Below are 26,211 nucleotides of genomic sequence, written 5' to 3' on the forward strand. Positions count from 1 at the left end.
TTTGCAAATAGTTCATTTTTTTATTGGATTATGTCACACAGACTCAATGAGACCAGAGACCAACTCGATCCCACGCTCAAAGGTCACAGAGCCCTAGAACTCAGTGATCCTGCGGAAGGAGCCCACGGCGGCAGATGCGGCGCTCCAGTCTGTGTGGCGGGGGTACTCGCCGCGCTCCAGGAAGTACTGGCGTCCCCTGTAGTTTGGCAGCTCGTAGAAGGCCCAGGCGCCGTGGGTCACCATGCACGAGTACACCTCGCGGAACTTCAAGGCCTCGTAGACCGAGGGGCAGTCCTCGGCCCACTCCACCATCCGACCGCCGAAGTCTGGCCTCTCGTACAGCCTCAGCTTCCACACGTTGCCATACACCTGGCAGGAACAGAGGGAGAGAAAGACAAACATTGTGAAGGGTTAGTTAGGATTTTGTTTTGTACCAAATCTACTGTAATATAATTTATTGGGTGTTTCAGAGGCTTCTGAAATTCAGTTGGACATCATATTAGCTATAGCTGCCGTACATTCATGTTAAATATAATAAACTACTTGTAAGATATCATCTTCACTTATGTTGGTCAATAAATTATTTGAAATATAGAACAGCTCATTTAAATGACGTTGTAGCATGTTTAGAGTGGATCTCTTTTCGTGTTCGAAGGGCATGAACTATTAACGGAAAATGCCCCTTTAAAGGTTTCTTGGCATATTTCCTCTTCAAGTGATGGGCGTGGGGGTAAAATGCTGCCAAAAATGTCTGCTTTTGTCTGCTTGTATTGTCTGCTGGATTATAGAGCAGTGTGTTATTCCCTGATGCATTCTGGGCCCGAGGTCCACTTAACCCTGTATGAAACACTATCTCAGTCCCATTCTGTAACATAGACTTTTATACAATATTAGTCAAGAGGGAGGATTAGCTTACCTCCTAGTCGAGAATATCAAAACATCATATTTTACTTATTTTCTTACACATTTTTCAGAGCAAATTTTAAATGCATATGGTTTGCGTTACAAGTTTCTGCGATGAAAGAGACACATTAACTGCTGGGAACTATGGGACTAAGATTTTTTTTTTAAGGCATACAGAAGAGGGGGGGAGAGAGAGAGAGTATGGAGGGAGGGAGGGAGGGAGGGAGGGAGGGAGGGAGGAGAGAATTAGGGATGGAGGGAAGAGGGAATTATGATATAAAATATGGATATGCAAGGAATCATCTTACGTTTTTGATGGCGCGGCAGGACTTGACGCTATCGTTGAATCCCATCCATTGCTGGTTGTCTGTGTACTCCCCTGGGCTCAGGATGTATTGGTAGCCCTTGTAGTTGGGTTTCTCATAAAGCACCCAGGCCCCGCTCTCCACCCTCGCCGAGTTGCAGCGACTGAAGTAGGAGTGCAGGTCGGCACAGTCGCTGCTGCACTCATAGCAGCGGCCCTGGAAATTATTTTCCTCGTAGAACGTGATCTAAGGAAGGATGGGAAGCAGAGAATACTCTGCGGTGAGTTACGGATGAAAACAAATATCATGTTACTACAGGATCACATATTACATGAACACTTTATTCAGACATTCTCAAAGTCATATAAAAATGGCAAAGCCATATCTTCAAACTATTATCAAGTAAACTTTTTGTGTTTGCAGGAATATGAAGAGTGTTGGCTGCACATGAATGAATAAAAAAAATAAACATATAAACCCAAATGTTCAACATTTATATTGAATAAGTATATGCATTGAAGTTACTATCATCACTGATAAATACAGATGTGTTGTTTAATGCGTCACCTTACCTTCACCATTTTGCAGCACTGTCTACTACTTTCTTAGCTGCCGCACCGGCAAACTATTTATGTATAAACAAAATGTGCAGAGTGTGGAAAGCCTTTGATATCCAAATGAGGCCGATTTGCATATCAGCAAAAATGATTTGGTCATGTTTTATTTCTCTTTGTTCCAGTCTAATGATTCTGTAACAAACGATTGCTGGAACAGTGAAATTAATGTTATAAAGGCCTAAGTCACAGAATTCTGCTCTGACCATTTTATGATTATTTATTTTTCTGTTGGGGTTTACATCTTGGATATACTGAGTGTGTTTCCTATTCCACTACTCTTGTTGAGGAAAATGGACTTGGATCAAGTTTCTTCTTCATCTGATATCAAAGATGATCTGCATGTTTATGTGAGATCTGTACTTTTTCTTTTTTTTCAACATCTGTAACTGTTTCTGCTGTATTGTACTACATTTTCAAATGATACGGACATTTAAATTGCTACTTGGCCTTGAAATACAGTATCTTGTGTTTTTTTAATAATTACTTCAGTTGTGATTTTTGAAATTACAAACACGTAGCCTATTTTTAATTGATAAGCGGGGTGTTGATAAGCAGGTGTTGATATTGGCAAGATATTTGCCTCGCTACCACTCTCTGTGAACAGATTTTCTGACAGTTACTTGATACTGATTTGAGGTCAAATCATTCCTTGGTAGAAATTGAAGTGGATGTATACTGAAAGCAACTATGGATACTCAATGAAATGTCAATGAGAGCAGTATGTTATGAATTTACAAAACGTATGATATGTTGCAAGTTCTGGCTAGGTGGCTAACATTAGCTAGGTGGGGTGGGCCGTCATTGTAAATAAGAAATTGTTCTTAACTGACTTGCCTAGTGTTATATAAATATTCATACACATAGCTCATATAAACAAAGACATTCCGTCGTAAGAACACATACACCCAGCCATAAGACTGACCCCTCTTCCTTATATAAACACACATCTCATCTCCCTCTAACTGGCCGGTCCCAAGAGCAAAGAACTTTTGCTGTGCACCAATGGGGCCCGCTCTGGCTAGAGCAAGGCCCGCCTCCAACCCTCCGACCAGTCAAGAAGACCGAAACGACAAGACTCCACCTACTTTATTCTATGTATAAAAATGTATGTAACCATTGTATAGGTCTCTTTTTCACCTGGCTCCTTGCCGAGTTATGTGAACTAGGTCCGTGCACGTAAAACTGCGGGACAAGATATCTCTGACTCATTAAAACTGTCTTTTGTTACAACTGAAATCCACTCTGTCCAGCGTCCGTGATTTGGTCTCAACTCTCCAGTATTGGAACACTAACACTAGTTAAATACAGGTTAAATAAAACATTTACAAATACATAAAACATCTAGGCTAGGGGTTAGGGTTAAGGTTAGGGTTAAGTGTAAAAGTTAGGTTAAATGGGTAGAGTTAGGGGAAGGGTTAGCTAAAAGGATTAAGGTTAGGGGAATGGTTTAGCTAACATGCTAAGTAGTTGCAAAGTAGCTAAAAAGTAGTAAGTAGCTAAAATGCTAAAGTTGTCCGTGATGAGATTTGAACTTTCATCCTTTGGGTTGCCTTAGATTTCAAACTGTCTTATGTAACCATACTAAACAAATAGTTATCATACATTTTCTATGTTAGGTCTAGTCTATGAGAACAGGCTGCATTTCTATTTAATTATGTAGGCCTATCATTACCGCAAGTACTGCATGCAGCTTTTCCATATTTAGTAATCAGAGCCAACATCTTTGAATGTAAAGTAAAACTCTTAATGGCCCTCTATCAACCATCAGTAAAGTCAAGCATTCATCATTTCATAATTGGTTGCATTACTGGCATGCTTGTAAAGGCCCACCTCCGAGGAAGTATTTAGAGTAATTCATGTCGTATAGCGGAAATTCTTGTTCTTGTTTAGATTCCACCTCAAAGACTGACTTCGACTGCTAAAACATATTATGGAATTGGGGATGGGAACGTTGTGGTGATTCCCACGCGTAGCAGAGAAATAACAACCCTGATTGACAGCGGTCAGTGTAACTAGCTAGCATGCAAACCTTAGCTAGCTAATGAACGTTATATGAGTACAATTTAAACTAAGACGGGCGTACTTTAAGTCAGGTGAAAATAATTATTTCAGAAACGAACTACCAGCCTACCTGTCAAGAGATGAGTCTCAGCTAAACTGTGCCAATACCAGTTGTTGAGATGTTGAGGGCTGACATTTGTCTGACTCTTCCAGTTTTTGATAATTCCAGTGAAACTGTGTCGGTTTCCAGACGTCATTAATATTTAGACGTGCACAAGAACATAATCAAATAACTATATTCTTTGTTCTTTCAGCAAGCTAGCTAGCTATACAATGAGTATACATAACATTAAGAACACCTGCTCTTTCCATGACGGACTGACCAGGTGAATCCGGGTGAAAGCTATGACCCCTTATTGATGTCACTAATCCGTCATTGTAAATAAGATTTTGTTCTTAACTGACTTGCATAGTTAAAGGTACAATTATTATTATTATTTTATCCACCTTAATCAGTGTAGTGGTGTTCTAAAATACAATCATATCACACAATTTGACCATTTATACAATCATCTATGTAGACTATTTTAAAAATAAGTGAAATCTGACATGATCCAATGGATTATGATAATTAGCTGGTAAAAAAGGGAAAGCGTAAAATCCTTACTTTGACCCCCTATTTTAATTTTCTCCATGGCAAATCGGTGAAGTGTAGATTCGTCACTAGTTAACACAGCCACAAAGTCATAAAACAGGATTTTAAGCTTAACTCTCATTTTAACCCTAACCTTAACAACACCTAACTCTCACTTTAACCCTAACCTTAAATTAAGACCAACAAGCACATTTTTGTTTTCATGAATTTGTATGATATAGCCAAGTCTGACTTTGGCTGTTTTTATCTAGTAGAAAAGCTGTTTGGCTCTCAGTCGACTTGCGAATAGGAAGAACTTTGCAGCGGAATCAAAAAAACATTGCTATGCTGGTGGGTGGTTTCGTTTAGAGAAAACCCAGCCCTGAAACGAATTTGCTGAAAATAATTTGCACATCATCTAATAGGAAAAGATACGGAAGACTCACGGAAACATCCGAAGTCACACATTCGGATTTGGCACTTCAAGGCCAAATATATCATACTTTGACTAAAATGATGACTTAGTGACTTACATTGTTGTGAAACGTCGTAGGTAAACTGTGGCCATCATCTTTTAGCTGTAAAAAGTGAATTTCTACTGGTGTGGGCGTTAAATAATGATAAGTAAACTGCTGGGTTGGTCTCCTTACTCTGAGTTCCCCTAGCCTCTGTCCCCCTATAGGCTGAGTCACTGCAGGATTAACCGAGCATGACCTCGTGACCCCATCTTCTCCCAGGACTGTTGACATCCATCTCTCAAAACAGTTGTCATGGTGACAGACACATTCTCACCCCCCCTAAAATGTGTATGTTAAATACAATACACAAATCATTAAGATCCATCTTCACAGCCTAAATAAATGAGGTAAAAAATTATTGCACCATATATTTCATACTCCAAACCAATTATAATGATGGTGAAAAGTGTTGGTCTTTCGTAAAACACAATCCAATACATGTAAAAAGTGTTTGTAAATACTCTTGGTAAAATATGATAAAAACAGCTACATTTTTTAAATACCTATGATCACATGATAATTCTAATACAGTATTCGTGCCCACTGTCTCTCTGCTTGTGCCAGCCAAGGACACAGCTGCACAAAATCAACAGCAAGAAGCATCCTGCTTATTCATCAGGATGGGGAATTTGAATAACAAAAAGCCATTTGAAATGGTATGAGGTATAAAAGCTTGAGTGAACATGGCCTATTGGACAACATCCCAGAGCCGCAGCAAACAAACACCATGGCCAAGGTACAATGTTGTATAGCTGGATTTTCTGCCTGATACATTAGCAATTTACTTTATTTTATTTATTTATTTTAGAATTGTTAAGTTACAGTTTTGATGTTAAAAGCTTTTTTTTATGTTCAGTAACGTTCAATTACATTTGAACAGCTGTTCTTCATGGCTGAGTTTGTGTGGGGCTCATTTCTACATTTTACCATTTCATTGTTGATTTACTAAATTAATTACCAGTCGTTCTTCTTACAGAACAAATTGTTTACATTTCAATATTTAATTATTTAGTTGATTAAAAATGACTTTTGATTTGAGGCATATCCTTTTCCTCTCTGTGTTGTGATTGATGCCTTTTCGTTGGTTGCTCCAGATCATCTTCTACGAGGACAGGAACTTCCAGGGTCGTTCCTATGAGACCAGCTCAGACTGCCCTGAGTTGACCTCCTACCTGAGCAGGTGCAACTCCTGCAGGGTGGAGAGCGGCTGCTTCATGGTGTACGACCGCTCCAACTTCCAGGGAAACCAGTACTTTGTGAGGAGAGGAGAGTATGGTGACTACCAGCGGATGGGCATGTCTGACTCCGTTCGCTCTTGCCGTATGATCCCCATGGTAAGATGGCTCTATTGGAAAACAACTTATATATATGATGCATTTATAGGGTCATATGTATAGTGTATATATAGCTTAATACAATGTATAAAAAAATGTAAGTATTTGATTGTAAACTGATCAGATTCCTATTTAATTACTGTGATCATGTTCTTACTTTAAATATGTGTCCTTATTAACTTTACAGCACAAAGGACAGTTCAGGATGCAGGTCTATGAGAGAGAGAACTTTGGGGGTCAGATGCACGAGCTGATGGACGACTGTGACTCCATCCAGGAGCGTTACCGCATGTCCGACTGCCAGTCCTGCAACGTGATGGAGGGCCACTGGCTCATGTACGAGCAGCCCCACTTCAGAGGCAGGCAGATGTACGTGAGGCCTGGAGAGTACAGGAACCTCAGAGAGATGGGAAACAGCTCCGTGAACAGATACACCTCCATGAGACGTGTCCTGGATTCCTGCGAGAGCCAGCATCATTGAAGTCTGAGATTCTTATTTTTCTGGCATTCAAAATAAATATTGGATAATTGAAATGCATGTTTCATTGTCTATGTATTACTTACCTAAACTTTAATGATCATTCTAGTACAAGTGAATGATAATATTTTGTCTCTAGTGCCTTCAGAAAGTATTCATACCTCTTAACTTATTCCACACTTTGTTGTGTCACAGGCTGAATAATAAAAAATTATACAATTCTCCCACATCTACAAACAATACCCTGTAACAACAAATTAAAATATGTTTTTAGATATTTTTGCACATTTATTGCAAATTAAATACAGAAATGTCCCATTTTATATAGGTATTCAATACTTTGTATAAACACCTTTGGCAGCGATTACAGCTGTGTGTCCTTCTGGGTAAGTCTCTAAGAGCTTTCCAAAAGTGGATTGTGCAACATTGGCCCATTATTTTTTTCTAAATTCTTCAAGCTCTGTGAAATTGGTTGTTTATTACTGCGAGACAACCATTTTCAGGTCTTGCCATATATTTCCAAGTAGATTTAAGTCAATACTGTAACTCAACCACTAAGGAACATTCATTATTCTTCTTGGTAAGCAACTCCAGTGTAGATTTGGCCTTGTGTTTGAGGTTATTGTCCTGCTGAAAGGGGAATTAATCTCCCAGTGTCTGGTGGAAAGTAGACTGAATCAGGTTTTCTTCTAGGATTTTGACTCTGCTTAGCTCCATTCTGTTTCTTTTTTATCCTGAAAAACTCCCCAGTCCTTAACGATGACAAGCATACCCGTAACATGATGCAGGGACCACTAAGCTTGAAAATATGGAGTGTGGTACTCAGTAATGTGCTGTATTGGATTTGCCCCAAACATAACACTTTGTATTCAGGATATAAAGTTAATTTTGTATTACTTTAGTGCTTTGTTGTCAACAGGATGCATGTTTTGGTATATTTTTTTATTCTGTAAAGGCTGTTAATTAGTTAGTATTGTGCAGTAAGTACAAAGTTGTTGATCCATCCTCAGTTTTATCCTATCACAGCCATGAAACTCTAACTGTTTTAAAGTCATCATTGGCCTCATGCTGATATCCTTGAGCGGTTTCCTACCTCTCCTACAAGATACAGAGATGAGGTAGTCATTGAAAAATCATGTTAAACATTATTATTACACACAGTGAGTCCATGCAACTTATTGTGTGACTTGTTAAGCAATATTTTTACTCCTGAACTTATTTAGGCTTTACCATAACAAAGGGGCTGAATACTTATTGACTCAAGACATTTCAGCTTTTCATTTTTAATAAATCTGTAACAATTTAGAAAAACATAATTCCACTTTGACATTATGGGGTGTTTTGTGTAGGACAAAAAATCTAAATTGAATCCATTTTAAATTCAATCTGTAACACGACAAAACGTGGAAACGTGAAGGGGTGTGAATACTTTCTGAAGGCGCTATATTTCCTTTAGTGTCAATTCATGAAAAAATGCTTTTGGTTTAGGAGACCTGTTTATATTGTAGTCCTAAAATATGCACCATGCTTATTTCTGAAACAACTAATATTGCCTATACTGTATATGTTTATATCAGAGATATATATACCCTGATACAGATTCAAACACAGCTCTGATGATTATAACCATGTTTACATCTAGACATTATTCTGGAGCCCACCAGGCACCAGAATAATGTTCTGTATGAATGATAGAAACTCATATACGGTAGGTGTCTGTGACATCATCTTGAGTTGAACTTAGGTAATGCAATTGAGTAAATTGATCTAAAAAGGAACATTTGTAAATACAGACAACTTCATTATGTACAGGGCCACAACATTCACTTGCTCTATGTTTTGGGGATTATGGGTAATTTGGCTCATCGTGAATTTCATACATCTTGGGTTATTGAACTTAGTGCCCTTAGTTCTTACAGTAGCAAATGGTCAGTAATTCTAATAACCGGCAAAGTCAGCTCTTCCAACATGGAGTCTGCTGGTCAAACTACTGAAAGTACCATTTGAGGGGTAGAGTATGCAACCTACTGTAAAAAATAACTAACTAAATATAATTTGCCCGTCATGTTGTCTAAGCCTTTAACTTATTTTGAATTTACTTGATTATTATGAGTTACACAAACAAAGGAATCTAAGTTGAAACTTTGTTGAATTTAATAAATCAGGCCAGCCTACCATTTTCCCTAGGATAGCTACTGCAGCAAGAGAGTGAAAGAGAGGTTGCTAACTAAGTGTATGTAACTTGTGCTAGCCAGCTAACTAACTTTGGTACCTGGGGTGAAACAATGAAGCTTTTTTAGTTCGGTAGCTCCTGCACCGCTCTTTGCTAGCTAACGTAACGCTGCATCCAAAACTCATAGAACTCCAAAACTGATAAGGTGGCTGCAATAATGCTTATATTTGTGATCTATCCCCTTTCTAAACATATTGCATTATATTTACTGAACTTATTTATGGATTCAGCTTAAATTCTTTGTCATTGAATCTAATTACAGATTATCTCAACATTTTGAATGCCGGTGACACCATGTCCCTTTGTCAAATTAGCATGCCTGATTAAAATGAAAGAGTGAAGGAGTGGTTTAGCATGTACAGTACATGTTTACAGGTTAGTGCTGTAGCCTTCTGAAACTATGACCAGCACCATTCACTTAGAAAGTGGATTATATCACAGTCTGTCAAATGTAAACACAACTGCAACTCCTAAACTCCTGAAATGTAAACACAAACACAACTCCTTTTCATTTTTGGAGGCATGTTCTTGACACAACAGTCTTACAGTAGCTAGTAAAATAGTTTAGGAGTGTCTGTTAACGATCTGTAAATAACTTTGGCTAGCTGGCTAACTAACATCGCTAATCTGCAGGCCAAAACAATTCACTTATTTACAGCTAGTTAGCGGTCTCACCGTTATTTGCTGTCAAGTGTAATGTTACCCCCAGAACTGATAAGGTGTGTTCACTAATGGTTCCATTTCCCTCTTTGTGACATGTCCACTTTCCAAGCCTATTGGCTCATGGCAGACACCAGACCTTATGCACTTGTCTTACTAATTGGTTGCTTTTGATTGATGAGATGGTTGTTATGCTCTGTTTTAATGAACTAGGACACATCAGGAATACTTAGAAATTTAACACTTTATTGAGTTAAACTAAAAAGTTGTGATTTTAACAGGAATCAGTGATACGTCTAACCGACATGAATCTATTCATGGAGCTGTTTCCCATCTCTCTGAGGTTCCTGTACTCTCCGGGCCTCACGTACATCTGCCTGCCTCTGAAGTGGGGCTGCTCGTACATGAGCCAGTGGCCGTCCATCACGTTGCAGGACTGGCAGTCGGACATGCGGTAACGATCCTGGATGGAGTCACAGTCGTCCATCAGCTCGTGCATCTGGCCTCCGAAGTTCTCCCTCTCATACATCCTCATTCTGAACTGGCCCCTATACTGTTGATAAAAGCAACAGGTCAGACAGATATGGAACTACTGTAGATCCAACCGGTGGACTCATACATTTAAATGTCAAATCTTGTTGATGACATGAGTTCACAACCCTTGCTGTTGAAACTATCTGCATCAGCTAAGAAGCAGCTACACACTCCTTTACTTACACTGGGGATGTTACGACAGGACCTGATGCAGTCGCTCATGGTCATACCCATCAGGCGCTGGTTGTCGGGGTACTCTCCTCTCCTAACCATCATCTGGTGACCCATGAAGTTGGGGCGCTCATAGACCATGAAGCAGCCGCTCTCCACCCTGCAGGAGTTGCACCTGCTCAGGTAGGAGGTGACCTCAGCGCAGTCGTTGCTGGTCTCATAGGAACGACCCTGGAAGTTCTTGTCCTCGTAGAAGATGATCTACACAGACAATCACACAGTTAGTGCTCGATATGTTGAAATTAGTGCACTGATGCTCATTTGATTAGCAATGCCTTGTTTCCGATCCGACAGTCTTCTTTGGAAGCATTGCTGCTTGGATAGACCCAGAGAGATGGGCATGGAGGAAGACTTGCAGTGGCACTTACCTTGCCCATGGTCATGGTGATGGTGATCCAATCTCTTATCCAATTTCAGATGGAATGCTGGACCATCGACCTCCTGTCCCTTTTATACCTTGGACCGCATTCACATCTCCATATTTATTGTTCTAGAACTCCATGAGTCATCATTCTATATTGTTGTGCAAGCCAGTCCTATAGTGGCACGTACTGAATGCCACGTTTATAACTATGTCACTGGGGGTAAAATAGAGGATCATGTTTGTTTCCAGCTAACCCTAGCTACCCTAATACTAGCTAAAGTAGTATATTAGTATTTGATCAAGTATTCCAGATCAATTGAGATGGAACTGAGATGGAATTCAATGTACATTATTTTATTGTGAGGTATTATTTTACTGGATAGTTTTTTTTATGGCACTATGTACACTACCGGTCAAAAGTTTTAGAACACCTTCTCATTCCAGGGTTTTTCTTTATTTTTACTATTTTCTGCATTGTAGAATAATAGTGAAGGCATCAGAACTATGAAATAACACATATGGAATAATGTAGTAACCAAAAAAGTGTCAAACAAATCCAAATATATTTTATATTTGAGATTCTTCAAATAGCAACCCTATGTATTGATGACAGCTTTGCACACTCTTAGCATTCTCTCAACCAGCTTCATCTGGAATGCTTTTACAACAGTCTTGAAAGAGTTCCCACATATCCTGAGCACTTGTTGGCTGCTTTTCCTTCACTCTGTGGTCAGACTCATCCCAAACCATCTCAATTGGTTGAGGGCAGGGGATTGTGGAGGCCAGGTCATCTGATGCAGCACTCCATCATTCTCCTTCTGAGTAAAATAGCCCTTACACAGCCTGGAGGTGTGTTGGGTCCTGTTGAAAAACAAATGAAAGTCCCATTAAGCCCAAACCTAATGGGATGGCGTATCGCTGCAGAATTCTGTGGTAGCCATGCTGGTTAAGTGTGCCTTGAATTCTATATAAATGACAGACAGTGTCACCAGCAAAGCACCCCCACACCATAACCCCTCCTCCTCTATGCTTTACTGTGGGAAATACACATGCAGAGATAATCCATTCACCCACACCACGTTTCACAAAGACACGGTGGTTGGAACCAAAGATCTCCAATTTGGACTCATCAGACCAAAGGACAAATTTCCACCGGTCTAACGTCCATTGGTCGTGTTTCTTGGCCCAATCAAGTCTCTTCTTCTTCTTAGTTTCCTTTAGTAGTGGTTTCTTTGCAGCAATTCGACCATGAAGGCCTGATTCACAGTCTCCTCTGAACAGTTGATGTTGAGATGTGTTTGTTACTTGAACTGTATAAACCATTTATTTGGGCTGCAATTTCCGGGGATGGTAAATCTAATGAACTTATCCTCTGCAGCAGAGATAACTTTTGGTCTTCTTGTGGCGGTCCTCATAAGAGCCAGTTTCATCATAGCACTTGATGGTTTTTGCGACTGCACTTGAAGAAACTTTCAAAGTTCTTGAACTTTTCTGTGTTGACTGACCTTCATGCCTTAAAGTAATGACGGACTGTCGTTTCTCTTTGCTTATTTGAGCTGTTCTTGCTCTAATATGGTATTTTACCAATTAGGGCTATCTTCTGTATACCCCCTACCTTGTCACAACACAACTGATTGGCTCAAATGCAATAAGAAGGAAAGAAATTCCTCAAATTAACTTTTAAGAAGGCACATCTGTTAGTTGAAATGCATTCCAGGTGACTACCTCATGAAGCTGGTTGAGAGAATTCCAAGAGTGTATAAAGCTGTGATCAAGGCAAAGGGTGGTTATTTGAAGAATCTCAAATATAAAATATATTTAGATTTTTTTTGGTTACTACATGATTCCATATCTGTTATTTCATAATTTTGATGTCTTCACTATTATTCTACAATGTATAAAATAGTCAAAATAAAGAAAAACCCTTGAATCAATAGGTGTTCTAAAACTTTTGACCGGTAGTGTATGTATTTCTAAAATGTAGGGAATCAGTAGTGTTTTATTATTTCATTATTTACCTGATAATTACTTTGTCCTCTGATTCTTATTTTTTATTATTTTGAGAAGAACCAGGAAGTTGTTGATGTTATGTTGTTAATGTGGTCAGACCAGTAAAGCTGCCAAATAGTAATGTTTCTTCATCCAGTGCTTGTCCTCATGAAGTCATACACCCACCTTTAAAATAACCCTCTATCTACATCATCTTTGTCCTGCTGAGAAATGCTGTGCTTGAGTTGAACTAAAAATGTGTTCACATTTCTTTCATTTATGATATACAGCAACTCTATAACTATATATTGCTGACCAAAATCGCCAGCTTGGGACTATAAGGTTCTATGATTCTGAGAAAATTGTCTTTAAAGTTTTGAACCCTCATTGGTTTGAATGGTGTCAGCCATTTTTATCTTGTATTCTTTTGAACTTAACATGAATTGGGGTAATTAGAGTATACACAGGAAGATAACATTGAAAAGAACAAGGCTATGTCAATAACTCAAGCCTGACAAAAATGCAGATCGAACCTTATAGTCCAAAGCTTTCAACATGTAATTACAATAGAGAACTGTAAACATTTCAACAGATAAGGTTTATCAACAATTATTGAATTAAAAAGAAACTGGTCAAATACTGTTCTCAGTATACTGTGTAGATATGTAATCACCCCAATAAATACAATGTCAGGTAACTAGCTATATGGTGTTTGTGCAACTTAATATAAAGTGTGACCAAGTTCACTAAGTGGGGCCAAGTTCATTAAGTGGGACCAAGTTCATTAAGTGTGGCCAAGTTCACTTAGTGTGACCAAGTTCACTAAGTGTGAGCAAGTTCACTAATTGTGACCAAGTTCCCTAAGTGTGGCTAAGTTTACTAGTAAATATACTGTAACTGTATTTTAACCTGGTAAAGTACCATCTAGCATAGTCACCCAAACTGAAGAATACGCCATGTTCTATTTCTGATGAGAACAATACCTGTCATGGCCCCCATGCTGCATTCAGCATCCAATAATAACTCATGTAGATGTGCTGTGTAAAATGTATACAAGCCCCACGTGGGCCTTGTGATGACTCATGCTATTTAGCACAAAGGTATGCAAGGTGCCCTGTGGACCCAATGTCAATATAAAAGTGCCACTGGATCGACACAACACACCGTGTCTTCTGCGTGTCATCTAATCAAGCTTCACCATCAAGCTAAACCAGCCATGACCAGAGTAATACAGAGCAGGGGATTTTTATTCACTATAAGAGCTGGCCATTGAGATATGAATATAGTGTCTTGCATAGCAGCTATAACCACAAAATCCTAATCATATCAATCTGTGAGAACAAAGCAACGTTTTTCAGCTAAATAATGCTAAACTATTTTTGTTTTATTAAAATAATATAGAGTTATTATATGAGATCATGCAGTTGATATGCATTATATACAAAGTTAAGAATTTATAATTATGTTTTTAATTATTAATAGTAATGACAAATGAATCACAATCAATTCATAATGATTAACTATGTTAATTATGTAAAACATTTAAGATCATAGCTTTTATAATCCTCTCAACATAGGTGAAGAGGTCATAGGTTAAATCATTTTCTCAATCAAATCACCCTCTCAGATCATCTTCTATGAGGACAGGAACTTCCAGGGTCGCAGCTATGAGACCAGCAGCGACTGCCCCGACCTCAACATGTACCTAAACCGCTGCCAGTCGGTCAGGGTGGAAATGGGCTGCTTCGTCATCTACGACCGCTCCAACTTCATGGGCAACCAGATGTTCCTGAAGAGGGGAGAGTACTCCGACTTCCAGCGTATGGGCTCCGTGATGGGCATGGGGGATATGACCATGCTGGAGTCCATCCGTTCCTGTCGCATGATCCCAATGGTAAGACGTCCACAGTTGGAGTTCCACCGTCTCCTGCTGTTCGATGATGACATGATTATATGTATGATGTTGTTCATGCTATTTCTCTTCATATAAAGAGTGCATGTTTTATATTTTTGAGTAGCTAGATGTTCGTGAATGGTGATGAAGTGTGAGTTACTAGGACTCTGTACATCTGATACTTGACGTGCTGTTCACCTGGGTCGTGTTCAGCAGGGCACACCGCAGCCAAACGTTTTGTAACAGAAAACAAAAATATGTCTTCTAATTGAACAAGTTTAGGTATTATCAAAACAGTTTGTCCCTAATGATCGTGGTCCAGGCCTCTATTACTGTTTAAGTCAGCTGACAAGCAATGATAAATATAATACTGGAAGCATAGAGTACACACACGGTAGTAACTGTCAATGTTCTCCCTCCCCAACAGCACCGGGGACAGTTCAGAATGAGGCTGTACGAGAAGGAGAGCTTCGGAGGCCAGATGCACGAGCTGATGGAAGACTGCGAGTCCATCCAGGAGCGCTTCCGCATGTCCGAGATGCAGTCCTGCAACGTGATGGACGGACACTGGCTCATGTACGAGCAGCCCCATTTCAGAGGCAGGATGATGTACGTGAGGCCTGGAGAGTACAGGAGTATCAGAGACATGGGCATGAGCACCATGATGAGAATTCGCTCCATCAGAAGGATCATGGATGCCTGTGAGGGTCAGCGGCATTGATGCCTGAGATTCCTGCTGTCCTGACATCCAAAAGGCTGCTAAAATTCACAATTCTCATTGAATGTAATAAAACTTTTATTTTGAAGTACCTGTTCTCTTCTTTTTTCTAGCAAATCTAATCTACCCATGGTATTTAAATTACACTGGTTTATTCTGACAGATTGGTGTCTGGAGAGGGATTTTGATACACCAAATGTGCACATAACATTAATTTATCAATAGCAAAAAATATATATATCTATACATATATATATATATATATATGCATTTTCTCACTGGCTCAATTTAATCAAATTGAACCCATGTTACAGTACATAAAATGATATTACTCAGAAAGCCTGCTGTACTCAGAAAGCCTGATGTACTCAGAAAGCCTGCTGTACTCAGAAAGCCTGATGTACTCAGAAAGCCTGATGTACTCAGAAAGCCTGCTGTACTCAGAAAGCCTGCTGTACTCAGAAAGCCTGCTGTACTCAGAAAGCCTGATGTACTCAGAAAGCCTGCTGTACTCAGAAAGCCTGATGTACTCAGAAAGCCTGCTGTACTCAGAAAGCCTGATGTACTCAGAAAGCCTGATGTACTCAGAAAGCCTGATGTACTCAGAAAGCCTGCTGTACTCAGAAAGCCTGATGTACTCAGAAAGCCTGCTGTACTCAGAAAGCCTGATGTACTCAGAAAGCCTGCTGTACTCAGAAAGCCTGATGTACTCAGAAAGCCTGCTGTACTCAGAAAGCCTGATGTACTCAGAAAGCCTGATGTACTCAGAAAGCCTGCTGTACTCAGAAAGCCTGATGTACTCAGAAAGCCTGATGTACTCAGAAAGCCTGATGTACTCAGAAAGCCTGATGTACTCAGAAAGCCTGCTGTACTCAGAAAGCCTGATGTACTCAGAAAGCCTGATGTACTCAGAAAGCCTGCTGTACTCAGAAAGCCTGATGTACTCAGAAAGCCTGCTGTACTCAGAAAGCCTGATGTACTGTAACCTCCAGTTTCTGAAACGTATTTTGCAGAAAACTAATCATTATTGTCAATTGTTAGCATTATGCTAGTTTACATGTTCTCCACAGTATAATGTATAACCCATGGACAATGGACTGGTTTAGGAACACGAGAGAAGTGATGTATAATCAATGGACTGGTTTAGAGAAGCTAGAGAAGTGATGTATAATGACAGGTAGCCTAGTGGTTAGAGCAATGGGACAGTAACCAAAAGGTTTCTGGATCGAATCCCCGAGCTGACAAGGTAAATGTCGTTCTGAGCAAGTCAGTTAACCCACTGTTCCCTGGGTGCCAAATACGTGGATGTTGATTATGGCCCCCTGCACCTCTCTGATTCAGAGGGGTTGGGTTAAATGTGGAGTTGAATGCGTTCAGTTGTACAACTGACTAGGTATCCCCCCTTTCCTAACCAATGAACTGGTTTAGAGACGTAATGTATAACCAATGAACTGGTTTAGAGACGTAATGTATAACCAATGAACTGGTTTAGAGACGTAATGTATAACCAATGAACTGGTTTAGAGACGTAATGTATAACCAATGAACTGGTTTAGAGACGTAATGTATAACCAATGAACTGGTTTAGAGACGTAATGTATAACCAATGAACTGGTTTAGAGACGTAATGTATAACCAATGAACTGGTTTAGAGACGTAATGTATAACCAATGAACTGGTTTAGAGACGTAATGTATAACCAATGAACTGGTTTAGAGACGTAATGTATAACCAATGAACTGGTTTAGAGACGTTAAAGAGGTAATGTATAACCAATGAACTGGTTTAGAGACGTTAAAGAGGTAATGTATAACCAATGGACTGTTGACTGGTTTAAAGAAGTCAGAGGAATTGGACATCATTTCCGTTGATAATAGTAGTTCATAAACGTGGACTGTATGTGAGTATCAAATGTGCAGCATGGATGTGTATCCCTTTTTCTGTTGTTGTTTTCTGAAACATTTCTAATAGTTTCAACTGTATTCTTTGTGGGCATGATACGTTTTTGTAGGGACATCAAATGTATTCCGTTACAGTACATAACAACCAGACAGCGGTTTACCTCTCTATGCTGCGTCATGTTGCTTGGTCAGGGATTCTTCACAATGGGGCCACCCATTTCACTGAACACAATAGATGTTTTATAAAAGTAAGGTATTTGATAGGGGTCAGGATTACAGTACATTGTGGCTATTCAATTTCAGAACAGATCAAAGTGTATAGTCGCCCACCTGCTTACATAATTCATGTATTACAGTCATCTGCTTTCTTTATGCCCACGCAGGTACACACACGCACTTATGCACGCACTCACTCACACACACACACACTTAATATAAAGGGTTACCCTATAGGGCCAACTTTACCCTATAAAATAAACTTAATATAAAGTATTACACTATAAAATAAATGTAATATAATGTGTTACCCTATAAAATAAACTTAATATAAAGTATTACACTATAAAATAAACTTAATATAAAGTGTTACCCTATAAAATAAACGTATTATAAAGGTTTGATTCCTGCTGGGGCCACCCATACAACAATGTATGCACATATGACTGTAAACTCTGAATATTACAATTTTTTTCATTAGGATGACATACAGGTAACTGCACAGATAATGGAAACACTTGAGTAAATGAGGGATACAAAGTGTATTGAAAGTGTATTGAAAGTGTATTGGAAACAGGTGCTTCCACACAGGTGTGGTTCCCATCATGCTTAGGATCATGCATCCAAATGCTGGGTAGGCCATTATTTTGGTTACCATGGCAATGCATGCCCCCATAGGCTGACATTGCCCCATCCACAGGGCTTGAGTGGTCACTAAATGGTTTGACGAGCATGAAAACGATATAAACCATATGCCATGGGGGATTCTGGAGCGGCCCCTGAGACAGGAACACTTATGGGGGATTCTGGAGCGGCCCCTGAGACAGGAACACTTATGGGGGATTCTGGAGCGGCCCCTGAGACAGGAACACTTATGGGGGATTCTGGAGCGGCCCCTGAGACAGGAACACTTATGGGATATTCTGGAGCGGCCCCTGAGACAGGAACACTTATGGGGGATTATGGAGCGGCCCCTGAGACAGGAACACTTATGGGGGATTCTGGAGCGGCCCCTGAGACAGGAACACTTATGGGGGATTCTGGAGCGGCCCCTGAGACAGGAACACTTATGGGTGATTCTGGAGCGGCCCCTGAGGCAGGAACACTTATGGGTGACTGAATATCATATTGCTGATACCCTCAAGGAGCAATTAAAACAACCCCCATATTGCTTTTGCTACTTTTTTGAATACTATTTTGATACTATGCAATATAAATTGTAAGGTACACCTTTACCTACACCTTACCTACCACTTAAAGGTAAAATCAACTATCTTTTGGTATTGTTCAATAGTCCGCAGTTTGCATCATGATGATGCGGCCGGTGACACTTTGCTTCTTGAAAGTCCAATATCTTGTAAACTGGACTGCTGACATGCAACATATTTCGGGACTGTCATCAACAGTGGAATACCAAAATATCATTTTTGAGTGGAAGTTTCTTGTGTGCACTGCACAAACCTATTCCTAATGCAAATGAAATTGGCATGAGCATAGCCTATAAAGTTAAATAAAGGTTCAATTTAAATTAAAATAAAATAAAATAAGTGTTTCCCCTAAATGGTTCATTATGAGCACATAATTTACATAAATAAAATGTTGAAGCTAAATTCAAATCCATAAATAGTTAATTCACCTTTCAGAGTCTATTTCAAAGAGACTATACAATACGTCTAAAAGGAATCAGACCTAATCTAAACCCTTTTACCTTACAGAGCACTAAATGATAACTCTTTGCCGTGAGCGTGGCGTTGATGTAGAGTACAGTACAGTGTTGCTCAGCTGACTCAGCATTTTATACAATTGGGCGGTAGATTCTTCTGGAGCTACATCAAGCATAAAAGGCAGCACGCCAGTAGGGAGAACAACAGAAATCTAATAACTGTGACCATGAACGGAAAGGTACTGTAATGTGGGGCTGTGATCAAAGTCTGTGCACAGTGCTGAACTGTACGCCATCTGGCACTGGAACTATGAATCTAGGATGCATCAGAGCCCATTTCCAATGGGGAATATATCCTTGATGTGTGTGTTTTTAGATTCAGAACACTATGATAACTACAGATTACTTATAATGACTTGTAATTATAATCATGGTTGCATTGTTTGATTTTGTCAGACACATTACAATTATTATGTAGAATAATTTCTGAACGGGATAGAATGTATGAGTTTTTGCACATCAAAATCAATTGGTTTCACGTCAAGATGTTTAGACTTTCAAAGCATACTTTCTCTTTCTCCAGATCATCTTCTACGAGGACAGGAACTTCCAGGGCTGCTCCTATGAGTGCAGCAGCGACTGCTCCGAGCTCTCCTCCCACCTGAACAGGTGCAACTCCTGCAGGGTGGAGAGTGGCATGTTCATGGTGTACGACCGGCCCAACTACATGGGCCACCAGTACTTCCTGAGGAGGGGAGAGTACCCTGAGTACCAGCACATGTTAGGCTTCAACGACTGCATCAGGTCTTGTCGTATGATCCCCCAGGTAAGCACTTCTGCAGACAGCACAACAGACCACAACTATTCACAACCACACCACAATGACCACAATCATCGATGCCATAAAACTATCTTACACTCCAAAATCTAAGTCTGTCTAAAGTTTTCACACCTCAAATGTAATCTAAAGTTAACATAAAAACACATCCCATGCCATCGGTTGTGTAGATCCAGCTAAATGCCTCAACCGCAAATGAATGAAAAGGATAACAATTATACCGTATTGTGCTTATCTTTTCATTCTTTTTAGATTGTGGCATATTGCATTGTATGCCATCCTATCAACCAAGCTCATCCTGTTCCGTTAATAGATGCGTGAAATGTGTTATTTTCTTTCCAATAGCACATGGGCCAGTTCAGGATGAGGATCTACGAGAAGGAGAACTTCGGAGGCCAGATGCACGAGGTGATGGACGACTGTGACTCCATCCAGGAGCGTTACCATATGCCCGAGATGCAGTCCTGCAACGTGATGGACGGCCACTGGGTCATGTACGAGCAGCCCCAATTCAGAGGCATGCAGACCTACCTGAGGCCTGGAGAGTACAGGAACACGAGAGAGATGGGAATGGGAAATGATGAAATGAGGTTCCAGTCCATGAGGCGCATCAGCAGCGATGCTGCCTTTTAAATGTGCTGTCTTTAAAGAGTGCAACGACTTTTTAATAAACATTTTAAACCTTCATTTTTTGCAGCGATTTTCTTACCTTATTTCCACCAGCCACTGCACTGTAAATTACTATTATATCAATATAATACTCTAAACACTAAAAAGCCACTATAAGTAACGATTATACTGCAACCACTATAAACAGTAATGTCAGCTGAAATGTATGTAAACACAATGTAAACAAAAATGTCCCCTTTTCCCAAAATTTTATAATCCTTATATTTAGTCTTAAAAAACCTCTAGCCTATGCTAGGCACTTGACACTGCCTTGTGTATGGGTGTTTTAGACATTGATAAGCTCTTAACAACAGAATCCTGCCGACTACGCCAAATGAGGATCTAAATAAGAAATAAAACTACGCCACTTTTTTTTAAAGGCAAAGAAGGTCCTGTAATTAAAAATGATGAAGCATGGAAATCAGACAGGTGCTCAAGTGATCAATTGTTTTGTTTACTATGAGGAACTTCAGCTTTGAGGAACTTCAGCTTTGAGGAAGGAACTTCAGCTTTGAGGAACTTCAGCTTTGAAAGCTCAGCTCAACAGATCATACTGTCCTTACTCAGACATAATCAATCACTCACAAATTCACACTCACTCTTAAGAACTTGTGACTAACTTGTCACAACCCTTCACACTACACAGTGGCATGCCATATTTATCAAACCACTTCCCACTTCCATCCTCCAAAACTGTAACATTGCCATAATACAAACACAAACTCATCAAATAGAATATGTGGTAATAATTTCTATGAAGCATACATAACTCCTTATAAGTGCCTTAATAATGCCTTATAATACACTTATAGTGCCTTATAATACTCGCTATAAGATATAATGTATCATAAGTAGTTATAGCTTTCTTACAATACATTACTATAATGCATTATCAGCCTAAAAAGCATCATGCATTATTGACCTACCTAAAATGCTCTGTCCCAGACCTTCTGTTTTCAACTCTCTAGAGGCAGCAGGAGAGGTAGAGATACTCTCAATGATCTGCTATGAAAGGCCAAATTACATTTACTCCAGCGCTGACCTGTTGCACCCTCGACAACACTGTGAATATTATTATTTGACCCTGCTGGTCATCTATGAACATTTGAACATCTTGGCCATGTTACGTTATAATCTCCACCCGGCACAGCCAGAATCTCCACCCCTTATAGCCTGGTTCCTCTCTAGGTTTCTTCCTAGGTTCTGGCCTTTCTAGGGAGTTTTTCCTAGCTACCGTACTTCTACACCTGCATTGCTTGCTGTTTGGGGTTTTAGGCTGATTTTCTGTACAGCACGTTGTGACATCAGCTGATGTAAGAAGTTAAATGTGATTGATTGATTGATACTTAACAGCATTAATTTCAACTGAGCGTGATTTATAGCATCAGCCTTTTGGTATTTAAAACCGGCCATTACCCCTGCTCTAGGAAAACTAGCTAGCTAGCTCGATCCCTGGATTTTGGAAGGTGCAGCTAGATTAGAGTAGCTACAGTTTATCTAGCTACAGCTTATATCATCTTTAACTCTGCATTGTTGTAAATTGACCCGTAAGCATTTCACTGTTAGTCTACACCAAAAATTGGATTTGATTTTGATTCACTTTGATTAGACTATTTGAGTGAGTCGCTAGCTAATGTTGGCTGGCTAGCTAAAATTTCTAGTGGCACGAGGTATTTGCAAACAGCACAACATTGTGTGATTATCTAAGAGCTAGCTAGCTAACAAGCTGGCTAAGGTAGAAATGTCTGAGCTGCAAGCCAACACTGTGTTGTATTTACCCAAGTTAGCAGGACTGGGTAGCTAACGTTAACTAGCAACAAATATTTGGAAAAGCTAGGCACCTGCGGACACTTACCTAGCTAGCTAGCTAACTGTTTGCTAGGAACACAGCTAACTGTGAAAGATTGCTAATAAGCTGGCAGAGGCTGAAGACATGACTGATGCTAAACATATAATTATCAAGCTAGCCGAGGCAAATTAAGCTTTGACCTAAATATAACACTAATATGTAGCTAGCACGAAATGTGAGTGTTCTTTGCTAGATTTTCACATTCTTGCAATGATATAATGCATTTTATGCTCTCTGGGCTTATAACGCATTATATGTATTATCAGGATGGATAATTACTTATGAACAATTAGTAAGTATGATACAATTCTTTGTATTATAAGACATTATATATACACTTATATGTATGCCTCATATAAAATATGAACAAATATGTTTTTACACAGATGACGGCTACCAAAACAATAACCTATTTTTTTTTAATTTAATAAACACATTTTAAAATGTCAGTCAGATCACTCAATCAAATCTACATTATTTCAACCAATGGGGGTGACTGGAATGCTGTGACTAAAGGAATAGTACATATCTGGCACAATCAGGAAGTGAGGCATGTCCAGGAAGAAGGAAAGTAGATCCTGAGGGGAATAACGAGCTCACCTTGCCTAAAACACTAACTTACTGTTGCTTGACATCACATTTGGATAAAAGAAATACACACTTTAAACAAACTACAATTTCTAAAGGCTCTATAGGGCATTCATAGCCATTATAAGCACTACACAAGTGCTTCACAAGTAATCCATAAACTCCCGAGTGGCGCAGCAGTCTAAGGCACTGCATCTCAGTGCTAAAGGAATCACTACAGACCCTGGTTTGATTCCAGGCTGTTTCACAACCGGCCGTGATTGAGAGTCCCATAGGGCGGCGCACAATTGGCCCAGCGTTGTTAGGGTCTGGACGGGGTAGGCCGTCATTGTAAATAAGAATTGGTTCTTAAATGACTTGCCCAGTTAAATACAATTTTAAAAAATATGGCACTAGATAAAGGGTAAGGTTAAAGGACATTCCATCTGGTATTTTGACAAATGTGGCATAACCCTTTTATTATATTTTATATAGCATCTCATTGCTAACAAAGACTTTACTAAGCCTTACAAGCTGTAGTTCCTTTAAATGCACGGTGGATCAATAGCAAGGTCAGGTTCAATAGCAAGGTCAGGTTCAATAGCAAGGTCAGATTCAATAGCAAGGTCAGATTCAATAGCAAGGTCAGATTCAAATGGATTAACTACAGTATGTGACAGTGACAACAATGGGTATTTCTCAATATGCATGCTACCGTGCTCTGAGCATGCAAATTGGAGCACAGAACAGTTGGTGTGTGAGTCCAAATCAGAGTATGTGAAATGGGAATGGACCATGGCTGCGAGGGGTTTTGAGGTTAAGTCAGGAGGAGGCCACCCACACTGTTCATTGGTAGGACAACAGACAATGGATAATGGACTAACTCCAGACTGTTTGGCAACAAGGATGAAGTGGGCTGATGCAGAAATAGGCATGAAGTCTATATAGACCACTACACCAAGAACTGATATATAATAGCTTCATTTCTTGCAACAAATTCAGTTTTGTTTGACTATTGGTCATTTTTGACCAATTTGTATTTATAAATACTTTTCTGTTCAGAATTAAAGTATCAACTGAACTGATTTCCAATCAAAGTTCAAGACTGCAAATTGGTTTTCCATTTCACTCAGGGAACTAGAGATTCTCAGGGAACTAGAGATTCTCAGGGAACTAGAGATTCACTGAAAACAAAAGCCAGCCATAACGTTGTCTACCTGTACATTACTCGTGTAATAATTTACAGGAAATATGTTCATTTAGCCTATTTTCACTTTGAAATGAAAAACCTAATCCCAGTCAATCAATCACTTATCACTGAACATCTAGATCATCTAGATCAAATATTGTTTTCATTGATTTCTCTGACAGGACATGTCAGTGTGTTAAATTGAGAGGCAATGTACAGTATACATGACCAGCCTCTCATAACAAGAAGTTTGCTCTCTCCTATCCCTCACTCATTATGATGTGCATAATGTAATGTTATTATAATAATATTATACAGTAGATGGGGTGCCCTTTGAAGTAAATGATCAGAGAATTTTCTTATTTTCTCTCTGTCATTCACACAGCAACAATCCAACAATGGACCCCACCTCACAAATACACACAATGGGGAGTTATAAAGGGTTTAGCTGGAAACCATTGTGTAAAGGGGCCCCTATGCCATTATGCCAACTCGGGACTTTTCACAATGGAGCTGGGGGTTCTTTTGACGTTAAGCCAGGTATAAAAGTACCCAAGGACGGAGAATAAGCTATACATGTTCAGGCCAAGTATCACCATAGATCTGTTACCCAAGCAAGAGTCACCATGACCATGGGAAAGGTACGCCAACCTACAGCCCCTCACCACTGAAGAAACTTTCAAAATTGCAGTTGAACGTGAATTTTGAACTTGTCGTATTACTGTTTGGAGTCAATATTGTTGTTTCTTTTAACCTCCAGATCATCTTCTACGAGGACAGGAACTTCCAGGGTCGTTCCTATGAGACCAGCTCAGACTGCCCTGAGTTGACCTCCTACCTGAGCAGGTGCAACTCCTGCAGGGTGGAGAGCGGCTGCTTCATGGTGTATGACCGCTCCAACTTCCAGGGAAACCAGTACTTTGCGAGGAGAGGAGAGTATGGTGACCACCAGCGTATGGGCATGTCTGACTGCATTAGGTCCTGCCGTAACATCCCCATGGTAAATAAACAACTAATTCATATGTTTCTGTTATCACTGATAGTAGTTTGGATTGGATAAAATTGTTATAATTGGAATAACATTTTATAATAAAAAATGTGTTAACATTTAGCAATTTTTCTAATGGCTTTGGTTGTTGTGGTTTTCCATTACAGCACAGTGGCCAGTTCAGGATGAGGATCTACGAGAGGGAAAACTTTGGAGGCCAGATGCACGAGATGATGGACGACTGTGAGAACATGATGGACCGTTACCGTATGTCCGACTGCCAGTCCTGCAATGTGATGGACGGCCACTGGCTCATGTACGAGCAGCCCAACTACAGAGGCAGGCAGATGTACCTGAGGCCTGGAGAGTACAGGAACTTCAGCAACATGGGGGGAAGCATGGGCAACATGAGATGGCAGTCTATGAGGCGTATCATGGATTCTTGTTAACTCACTGTTTGATGTGAATATTAGGTTGACAATAAAGGCTTGTATAAAAGCATTGGTCGTGACGTGACGTTGTATTGATTAATGTGACGACTACTGCTCATCGAATTATTCATGGTTTATAATTACGTGATTAAATGAATCAGGTAATTATTTAAGTCATTCATCTGGGGCACCATGGGAAAGTTTGGTTTTATTGAGTTTCTATTTCCCAAATTAACTCAAATAATATCAGAATATCGATTTTTACAACCGTCGCTAATGAATTAATTTCCTCTACAGTCTCATCCTGAACATCGCATAACCCGGGAATCTGCACAAACCCACTAAATAAGTCCGTACCACACCAACTGAGGTGATTGTTTATTTACTAACAAGCTAAAATTATAATATAAGATACACATACACACAGTCTAGGCCATTGATTAGAACTTAGTACAATGAAACAGGTCCCTAGCGGGCCAACACAATA

At 39.7% G+C, this 26,211-nt stretch overlaps 6 protein-coding genes across 7 annotated transcripts; 4 read left to right on the plus strand and 2 right to left on the minus strand.

Moving 5' to 3' along the window:
* On the minus strand, positions 1-4,217 carry LOC110495576 (gamma-crystallin M2-like). Of its 2 annotated transcripts, none has more exons than XM_036951757.1 (3): positions 3,957-4,217; positions 1,212-1,454; positions 1-369 (listed from the first exon to the last, which is right to left on the minus strand). In XM_036951757.1, the coding sequence occupies exons 2-3, from the start codon at positions 1,254-1,256 to the stop codon at positions 94-96; spliced, it is 321 nt and encodes a 106-aa protein (XP_036807652.1). In that variant the 5' UTR covers positions 1,257-1,454; positions 3,957-4,217; the 3' UTR covers positions 1-93. The 2 variants fall into 2 exon arrangements, with proteins under 2 accessions (XP_036807652.1, XP_036807653.1); XM_036951758.1 differs by lacking the exon at positions 3,957-4,217 and adding an exon at positions 3,656-3,729.
* Positions 4,218-4,996: 779 nt separating this feature from the next.
* On the plus strand, positions 4,997-6,844 carry LOC110527263 (gamma-crystallin M3). The gene is made up of 4 exons (XM_021608431.2): positions 4,997-5,325; positions 5,543-5,714; positions 6,073-6,312; positions 6,500-6,844. The coding sequence occupies exons 2-4, from the start codon at positions 5,637-5,639 to the stop codon at positions 6,791-6,793; spliced, it is 612 nt and encodes a 203-aa protein (XP_021464106.2). The 5' UTR covers positions 4,997-5,325; positions 5,543-5,636; the 3' UTR covers positions 6,794-6,844.
* Positions 6,845-9,909: 3,065 nt separating this feature from the next.
* LOC110527264 (gamma-crystallin M3-like) lies at positions 9,910-10,891 on the minus strand. Its single transcript, XM_021608432.2, has 3 exons — positions 10,817-10,891; positions 10,401-10,649; positions 9,910-10,236 (listed from the first exon to the last, which is right to left on the minus strand). The coding sequence occupies exons 1-3, from the start codon at positions 10,829-10,831 to the stop codon at positions 9,958-9,960; spliced, it is 543 nt and encodes a 180-aa protein (XP_021464107.2). The 5' UTR covers positions 10,832-10,891; the 3' UTR covers positions 9,910-9,957.
* Positions 10,892-12,884: 1,993 nt separating this feature from the next.
* Positions 12,885-15,504, plus strand: LOC110527266 (gamma-crystallin M3-like). The gene is made up of 3 exons (XM_036951381.1): positions 12,885-14,026; positions 14,429-14,695; positions 15,123-15,504. The coding sequence occupies exons 1-3, from the start codon at positions 13,904-13,906 to the stop codon at positions 15,414-15,416; spliced, it is 684 nt and encodes a 227-aa protein (XP_036807276.1). The 5' UTR covers positions 12,885-13,903; the 3' UTR covers positions 15,417-15,504.
* A 2,778-nt stretch (positions 15,505-18,282) lies between these two features.
* LOC110497036 (gamma-crystallin M3-like) lies at positions 18,283-20,686 on the plus strand. Its single transcript, XM_036951406.1, has 3 exons — positions 18,283-18,642; positions 19,747-20,019; positions 20,377-20,686. The coding sequence occupies exons 1-3, from the start codon at positions 18,283-18,285 to the stop codon at positions 20,662-20,664; spliced, it is 921 nt and encodes a 306-aa protein (XP_036807301.1). The 3' UTR covers positions 20,665-20,686.
* A 4,127-nt stretch (positions 20,687-24,813) lies between these two features.
* On the plus strand, positions 24,814-25,794 carry LOC110495578 (gamma-crystallin M3-like). The gene is made up of 3 exons (XM_021570904.2): positions 24,814-24,946; positions 25,066-25,305; positions 25,461-25,794. Exons 1-3 carry the CDS (start codon positions 24,932-24,934, stop codon positions 25,740-25,742), a joined length of 537 nt encoding a protein of 178 aa, XP_021426579.1. The 5' UTR covers positions 24,814-24,931; the 3' UTR covers positions 25,743-25,794.
* Positions 25,795-26,211: the final 417 nt, after the last annotated feature.

Source organism: Oncorhynchus mykiss, chromosome 18 (genome assembly GCF_013265735.2).
Source record: "Oncorhynchus mykiss isolate Arlee chromosome 18, USDA_OmykA_1.1, whole genome shotgun sequence".
In the NCBI taxonomy this organism is placed as follows: domain Eukaryota; kingdom Metazoa; phylum Chordata; class Actinopteri; order Salmoniformes; family Salmonidae; genus Oncorhynchus; species Oncorhynchus mykiss.

Excerpts from the sequence above, each read along its gene's own strand:
- LOC110495576 (XM_036951757.1), bottom strand. The coding sequence starts at position 1,256 with ATGGGATTCAACGATAGCGTCAAGTCCTGCCGCGCCATCAAAAAC. Across the intron at positions 370-1,211 it reads CCTGCCGCGCCATCAAAAAC|GTGTATGGCAACGTGTGGAA; the intron begins GTAAGATGATTC and ends TGTTCCTGCCAG.
- LOC110527263 (XM_021608431.2), top strand. The coding sequence starts at position 5,637 with ATGAGGTATAAAAGCTTGAGTGAACATGGCCTATTGGACAACATCCCA. Across the intron at positions 5,715-6,072 it reads AAACAAACACCATGGCCAAG|ATCATCTTCTACGAGGACAG; the intron begins GTACAATGTTGT and ends TGGTTGCTCCAG. Across the intron at positions 6,313-6,499 it reads CTTGCCGTATGATCCCCATG|CACAAAGGACAGTTCAGGAT; the intron begins GTAAGATGGCTC and ends TTAACTTTACAG.
- LOC110527264 (XM_021608432.2), bottom strand. Across the intron at positions 10,237-10,400 it reads CCTGTCGTAACATCCCCAGT|TATAGGGGCCAGTTCAGAAT; the intron begins GTAAGTAAAGGA and ends TTTTATCAACAG.
- LOC110527266 (XM_036951381.1), top strand. The coding sequence starts at position 13,904 with ATGCAAGGTGCCCTGTGGACCCAATGTCAATATAAAAGTGCCACTGGA. Across the intron at positions 14,027-14,428 it reads CTAAACCAGCCATGACCAGA|ATCATCTTCTATGAGGACAG; the intron begins GTAATACAGAGC and ends TCACCCTCTCAG. Across the intron at positions 14,696-15,122 it reads CCTGTCGCATGATCCCAATG|CACCGGGGACAGTTCAGAAT; the intron begins GTAAGACGTCCA and ends CCTCCCCAACAG.
- LOC110497036 (XM_036951406.1), top strand. The coding sequence starts at position 18,283 with ATGCCATGGGGGATTCTGGAGCGGCCCCTGAGACAGGAACACTTATGG. Across the intron at positions 18,643-19,746 it reads TGAGGCAGGAACACTTATGG|ACTTTCAAAGCATACTTTCT; the intron begins GTGACTGAATAT and ends CAAGATGTTTAG. Across the intron at positions 20,020-20,376 it reads CTTGTCGTATGATCCCCCAG|CACATGGGCCAGTTCAGGAT; the intron begins GTAAGCACTTCT and ends TCTTTCCAATAG.
- LOC110495578 (XM_021570904.2), top strand. Across the intron at positions 25,306-25,460 it reads CCTGCCGTAACATCCCCATG|CACAGTGGCCAGTTCAGGAT; the intron begins GTAAATAAACAA and ends TTTCCATTACAG.